The 7,569-nt window shown below is 38.3% G+C and overlaps 1 protein-coding gene across 1 annotated transcript in view; it reads left to right on the top strand.

The window, feature by feature from the left end:
• SLC26A5 (solute carrier family 26 member 5) overlaps nt 1–7,569 on the top strand; it is a 78,261-nt gene that overhangs the window by 20,095 nt on the left and 50,597 nt on the right. Inside the window, exons 3-4 of the mRNA XM_017523061.2 lie at nt 6,279–6,483; nt 6,969–7,108. Of these exons, the coding sequence (XP_017378550.1) occupies nt 6,332–6,483; nt 6,969–7,108 (292 nt within the window). The 5' untranslated portion in view covers nt 6,279–6,331. The remainder of the gene's footprint in view (nt 1–6,278; nt 6,484–6,968; nt 7,109–7,569) is intronic.

The raw sequence follows: 7,569 nt of genomic DNA, 5'->3' as shown, positions 1-7,569 counted from the left end.
TCCCCTCCCTTTGTCCATGTGCTCTCATCGTTCAACACCCGCCTATGAGTGAGAACATGCGGTGTTTGATCTTCTGCTCCTCTGTCAGTTTGCTGAGAATGATGGTTTCCACTGCTCGCTAGAATCTTCTAGGGATGCTCTAAAAAAATGCCCCAGCCTGCCCCCTGGAGGCTGTGCTCTAATTGGTCAGCTGTAAAAGTACCTGAGGAGGTTTTGGGTTTAGCCAGAGTTGAAAGCCAATGTTTGCAGTATGTCAATTACTTACCTAGCTGACCAACTGCATGTCCTGAGGAACTTTTAATACATAACTATAATTTCTCTGCTTAATGAAATAGAAGGAATTTTGATGTTCTGGGAGAAGGAGAAATAAGGGAGCAGTAAGTGACCACCCTCTTGTCTTTATACCTTGAAATTCACAGGTGTCACAAGGAATTCCTTATGTTGGGGATAGCCAGATGACTCTTAAGAATAAAGATAAAGATGCCTAGTATTTTAAGTGTTTTCTCTCCTATGTTTCAGTGTAAACCATTCTGTTGCCCTGAAATCTCCAGATAAGTTTGCCACATGATTGGGCAAGGGTCCCACACTCATAACCACATGACTGTAGTGACTACCCATTGTTCAGGCCTCACCCAGTGGAAATCCTAACTACGTAGGTTCAGGGTAAAGCCCTCCCCAGACCATTGTGATGATTGGCCAGATTTGGTCTCCACTTCCTTATAGATGATAAAACATCCCGAGACATAATCGTCATAATTCACCTGACTGGCAGCTGAGCAAACTCCTGTGAGGTAACAGGAAAATCAATGGTAAAACTGAGCTTCTGCAACAAGAGGAAAACCAGAGTCTGATTCTTATTAGACTTTCCTCAGGTCTACCTGTTTCTTTTCTGTTTGAGTGGCCATATGAAGGAAGAAATTACCTTTCTGAACTAGGGCAAAAGAAGACTAAGAATATAATGTCTACAAAAAAATAAATAAAAGTTTAAAGCAAAATTAATCTATAAGATGAAAGATTAGAGAGGAAGCATGGCCTACATTATCAATAATCATAACATACCCATTCAAAGATTTCATTCACCTACCAGTTACTGAGCACCTGCTAAGATACAAGTACTGAGATAGGTCCTGGGAATTTAGAGTATGATATTGTCTCAAGGAATTTATAGTCTAGAAGAGGAGATCAATGATTATATTAGAATAGAAGAATCAAGGGGTCCAGTTTCTGCTTTCTGCACATGGCTAGCCAGTTTACCCAACACCATTTATTAAAAAGGGAATCCTTTCCCCACTGCTTGTTTTTGTCAGGTTTATCAAAGATCAGATGGTTGTAGATATGTGGTGTTGCCTCCAAGGCCTATTCTATTCCATTGGTTTATATCTCTGTTTTGGTACCAGTACCATGCTATTTTGATTACTGTAGCCTTGTAGTATAGTTTGAAGTAGGTAGCGTGATGCCTCCAGCTTTGTTCTTTTTGCTTAAAATTGTCTTGGCTATGCGAGCTCTCTTTTGGTTCCATGTGAAGTTTAAAGTGGTTTTTTCCAGTTCTGTGAAGAGGGTCATAGGTAGCTTGATGGCGATAGAGTTGAATCTATAAATTACTTTGGGTAGTATAGCCATTTTCATAATATGAGCATGGAGTGTTTTTCCATCTGTTTGTGTCCTCTCTTATTTCCTTGAGCAGTGGTTTGTAGTTCTCCTTGAAAAAGTCCTTTACATCCTTTGTTAGTTGTTTTCCTAGGTATTTGATTCTCTTTGTAGCGATTGTGAATGACAGTTGGTTCTTTTTTGGCTCTCTTTAAGTCTGTTATTGGTGTATAGGAATGCTTGTGATTTCTGCACATTCATTTTGTATCCTGAGACTTTGCTGAAGTTGCTTATCAGTTTCAGGAGATTTTGGGCTGAGACAATGGGGTCTTGTAAATATACAATCATGTCGTCTACAAATAGAAACAATTTGACTTCCTCCTTTCCTAACTGAATACTCTTTATTTCTTTTTCTTGCCTGATTGCTCTGGCTAGAACTTCCAATACTATGTTGAACAGGAGTGGTGAGAGAGGGCATCCTTGCCTAGTGCCAGATTTCAAAGGGAATGCTTCCAGCTTTTGTCCATTCAGTATGATACTGGCTGTGGGTTTTTCATAAATAGCTTTTATTATTTTGAGATACGTTCCATCAATACCTAGTTTATTGAGAGTTTTTAGCATAAAGGGCTGTTGAATTTTGTCGAGGCCTTCTCTGACACCTTACACTAAAATTAACTCCAGATGGATTAAAGACTTAAACACAAGACCTAATACCATAAAAACCCTAGAAGAAAACCTAGGCAATATCATTCAGGACACAGGCATAGGCAAGGACTTCATGACTAAAACACCAAAAGCATTGGCAACAAAAGCCACAATAGGCAAATGGGATCTAATTAAACTCCAGAGCTTCTGTACAGCAAAAGAAACAATCATTAGAGTGAACTGGCAACCAACAAAATGGGAAAAAATTTTTGCAATCTACCCATCTGACAAAGGGCTAGTATTCAGAATCTACAAAAAACTAAAACATTTACAAAAAACAAACAAACAAACAAAACCATTCAAAAGTGGGCAAAGGATATGAACAGACACTTTACAAAAGAAGACATATATGAGACCAACAAACATATGAAAAAATGCTCATCATCACTGGTCATTAGAGAAATGCAAATCAAAACTACATTGAGATACCATCTCATGCCAGTTAGAATGGCGTTCATTAAAAAAACTGGAGACAACAGTTGCTGGAAAGGATGTGGAAAAATAGGAACACTTTTACACTGTTTGTGGGAGTGTAAATTAGTTCAACCATTGTGGAAGACAGTGTGGCGATTCCTCAAGGACCTAGAAATAGAAATTCCATTTGACCCAGCAATCCCATTACTGGGTATATATCCAAAGGAGTATAAATCATTCTATTATAAAGACATATGCACATGCATGTTCATTGTGGCATTGTTTACAATAGCAAAGACCTGAAACCAACCCAAATGCCCATTGATGACAAACTGGACAAGGAAACTGTGGCACATTTACACCATGGAATACCATACAGCCATAAAAAGTGATGAGTTTGTGTCCTTCTTAGGGACATGGATGAATCTGGAAACCATCACTGTCAGCAAACTGACAAAAGAACAGAAAATCAAACACTGCATGTTCTCACTCATAGGCGAGTGTTGAACAATGAGAACACATGGACACAGGGAGGGGAGCATCACACACTAGGGTCTGTTGTGGAGGAGTAGGGGAGGGACAGCAGGAGTAGGGAGGTTGGGGAGGGATAACATGAGGAGAAATTCCAGATATATATGACGGGGGGATGGAGGCAGCCACCAAACCACATTGCCATGTATGTACCTATGCAAAAATCCTGCATGTTCTGCACATGTACCCCAGAACCTAAAGTACAATAATACATATATATATATATATATATATATGAATATAAGAATGAAAGAATATATAAAGTAACATAGGCCCATTTCATAAAAGATTATAAGTGAGGGGAGACTTCACAGAGAAGCAGAAAACAGAACAAGGGTTTGTAAGATAGAATGATTAGGGTGTGGGAAAAATGGAAGGAGTGAAGAGAAAGAAACGACATCTCTTATTAGAATGAATTGAAACTCTGGATAGGCACAGAGGCTTAAAGCAGCATGGTATGTTGCCTGGATTATGAATGGTTTTGTAATGCTGTTATGTAATGCTCTGGAGGAGTTAGGGTAAGTGGAAGCCAGTGGTAGGGTTTGTGATGTGTCAAATTCCACTCATTAATTCAGCGCAGTCATTACTGTATTTTGATGAATTCCTACAGTGGCTCTGAAGAGCTAGATGAGGGGTGGCCAACCCACCTTGCTAGTCTGAAACAAAAAACACATAATCTTTATTTCTCAGGTTCTGCTGTAAAATTCTTTCTCCAGATTTACCATTTCTTAGTTCATTTGAACTGCTATAACAAAATACCACACACAGAAATTTACAAACAATAGAAATTTATTTCTCACAGTTCTGGAGGCTGTGAAGTCCAAAAACAGGGCACCAGCTAGTGAGGGTAGGTCTCTCTGCTTCCAAGATAGTGTCTTATTGCATTATCCTCTGGAGAGGAGGAACACTGTGCCCTCACATGGCAGAAGGGACAGAAGGGATGAAAGGGGGTGAACTCCCTCTGCCTAGTCTTTTTGTAACTTAATACTATTAGTGAGGGCTGTGGAGCCCATATGATCAATCACTTCCTAAGGACCACACCTTGTAATACTCTTGTATTGAGGATTAAGTTTCAACCTGAATTTTGAAAAGGACAAAAACAGTCAAACCATAGCATTTTAATGTCATCCTTGATGGTACTTGGTTGCATTTGCTACTAGCATTTCTTTTTATTATAGGCTCTTGAATTTTCAACCTCCTTGGACATAAGTATTTATTTTGCATCATATTTTGTAGTAGATCGTATACAACCCGATTTCAATTTGTTTTGTTTTGTTTTGGTTTGGTTTTTTTGGGATGCAGTTTCACTCTTGTTGCCCAGGTTGGAGTAGAATGGTGCAGTTTCAGCTCACTGCAAACTCTGGCTCCCGGATTTCAGTGATTCTCATGTCTCAGTCTCCTAAGTAGCTGGGATTACAGGTGTGTACCTCCACATCCAGTTATTTTTTTTTTTTTTTTTTTTTTTTTGTAAAGGCAGGTTTTCTCCATGTTGGCCAGGCTGGTCTTGAATGCCTGACCTCAGGTTATCCACCCACCTCAGCCTCCAAAAGTGCTGGGATTACAGGTGTGTACCACTGCAGCCCAGCCTTTATTTCAATTTGAATGTGATTTCATTTTGATGAAAACTTGATTTTTCACCCTGAAGGAGTTGTATTGACCAACATTAGTAGCCCCTCACAATTCCGTGGTCACCACACAAGCACTTAACCATGAATTCATATTAACCTTTGCCTGCTCTGCCAGTAACTTCCTTTAGTTGGGAACACTGGCTTTAGTTGTTGTTATATATTTAATGTTTTATTATGAGGTATATAGTTCAAATGTACAGACAGGTACAAACAATCACGGAACACACACCAGTTTACTTACTAAGCAGCATAATCAAATCTTCACTTTTTGCTGTCATTGTGCCAGTTCTTTTTAACAAACTAAAACATTGAAGATACTGTTAGTAGAAGCCCTCAACTATCCCTTCTCAGTCTTATTTCTTCTCTCTGGAGGTAACACCATCCTGATCTTGGTGTTTATTTTTGTCATGAATGGTTTTATACTTTTACTACAAGTATGTGTAATAACATAGACTATTGTTCTATGTTTTTAAACTTTAAATAATTGAATCCTCTCAGTATTCATCTGTGCCTTACTTTTTTGCTGAAAATTGTCTCTGAGATTTATTGAAGATGATACATATAGATTTAGTGCATTTCTTTTTATTAGAATTAAATTTATGAATATAGCAAAATGTATTTTTTACTGCATACGAGTAGACATTTAGATTTTTTCCAACTTTTCACTCATATAAGGCTGTGGCAAACATTTCCCTCTTAACACTGCTTATACACATCTCCATATGCACAAATATGTTGTATTTTTATTCTTTAATCATTTCTTTTACTCATATAAGTATTATCACTATGTAGGCATGAAAAAAACTAACTTCATTCTAATCAAACACATGACAATGTAATCAACTTCAAAACAGTATTAGAATAGTGTGCTGATGTTTTTAATTTACTGCCTTTCACAATGGTCACCAGCAGCTTCCCTCATAGACACATATAAACCCCAGCTCTGAATAATAGAATAATTTAAAGAATAATCAACCATAAATATAGAATTGAAAAGGAGGCTAATATAGCTTTAAGAAACATGGAGTCAATTTAAGGACTGATCATACTCTTTTTTTCTGTTTCCTTGACATATAGCTGGTCAATACTGACCTGATTTGCAATTCCTCTTATATGGACCTAGAGGCAACTGACTGTAGTATTTAGCCGTTGAACTTAATATGAGCTTTTGTTAAAAGTCTACACATTAACCACTTATTGCCCTGGGAGGGAATAAGTCACGTTTATTTTTTTAATTGATTTTGATTTTATTTCATTAATTACTGTCTCCTATATACAGATCAATACATGATGTGCTCTGGGGTGTCCAAAGACAGCCTCAGAAGAACTTCGAGCACCGCGAGGAAGAGATGATTAGGAAAAGTTGTCAGTAGGATTTTGGCATGTAACATGGAGTTTTTCTTTTTTCCTTAGTGACACTCAGGAAATGCTTGTCTCCTGCTGTGAATGAATAATTTCAGAGTACTATGGATCATGCTGAAGAAAATGAAATCCTTGCAGCAACCCAGAGGTACTATGTGGAAAGGCCTATCTTTAGTCATCCGGTTCTCCAGGAAAGACTACACCAAAAGGATAAGATTCCAGATTCCATTGGGGATAAGCTGAAACAGGCATTCACGTATGTTGCATTTTAACCTGGTTCTGTTGTTGTATCATTCAGTTATGAGAGGTGCAAGGTCAAATGTGTAAAGAAAATCTGTTTGGTGAAGCAGAGGAACAAAATGAATACCGAGCCATCATGGTTTGCAAAGCTGTTCACGAGATTCAGCCAGCATCAGATATTTGCACACAGGCTTCATCATGAAATTTCACTATATTGATTGAATTCCTCCTAGGCCTTTTGTCTGTGTAAATATTAACATAACCAACACGCCTTCCAATTCTCCACTCACCTTCAAAATACCTTTTGTTTCCTAGGAATATTTCAGCTACCTTCTCTTTTTTTCCCCACCCCTGACACCTCCCCTGTTTTGCAACATCCTGAATCACTAACTGGAAATTCTTCCAGATTGCCCCTGGGAATTAGAAAGGGAAAATGCTTTGGTTTGAATTCTACAGAGATGTTTCTCATTTATAGCTTGACCTCTGTCTTTGTCCTTTCAGATGCACTCCTAAAAAAATAAGAAATATCATTTATATGTTCCTACCCATAACTAAATGGCTGCCAGCATACAAATTCAAGGAATATGTGTTGGGTGACTTGGTCTCAGGCATAAGCACAGGGGTGCTTCAGCTTCCTCAAGGTTAGTAGAAGATCTTTCTTTCTTTATTTCCACACTTGCTGTCCTCAAACAATTGCTTGGCCTTCTTTCTGTTTATTTAATCAGGATTGTAAATTCATAGTTTTTATATATCATTCTAGTAACCTTTACGTGTCTAAAGGTATCCTTCAAACATTTAATCCTTAAACCTGTAATCCCAGCACTTTGGAAGGCCAAGGTAGGAGGATCATTTGAGGATGGGAGTTGGAGACCAGCCTGGGCAACAAAGTGAGATACTAAAAATACAAAAAAAAAAAAAATTAGCTGGGCATGCCTGTAGTCTCAGCTACTCAGGAGGCTGAGGCAGGAGAATCACTTGAACCTGGGAGGCACAGGTTGCAGTGAGCCGAGATCACACCACTGTACTCCAGCAGGGGTGACAGAGCGAGACTCCCTCTTAAAAGAAACAAATAAATACAACAAAACAAAACAAAACAAAAGTG

The sequence above is a fragment of the Cebus imitator genome, unplaced genomic scaffold (genome assembly GCF_001604975.1).
Source record: "Cebus imitator isolate Cc_AM_T3 unplaced genomic scaffold, Cebus_imitator-1.0 Scaffold26, whole genome shotgun sequence".
NCBI lineage: Eukaryota > Metazoa > Chordata > Mammalia > Primates > Cebidae > Cebus > Cebus imitator.
The sequence above is the reverse complement of the archived record's forward strand: the minus strand, read 5'-3'. Positions and strand labels throughout refer to the sequence as shown.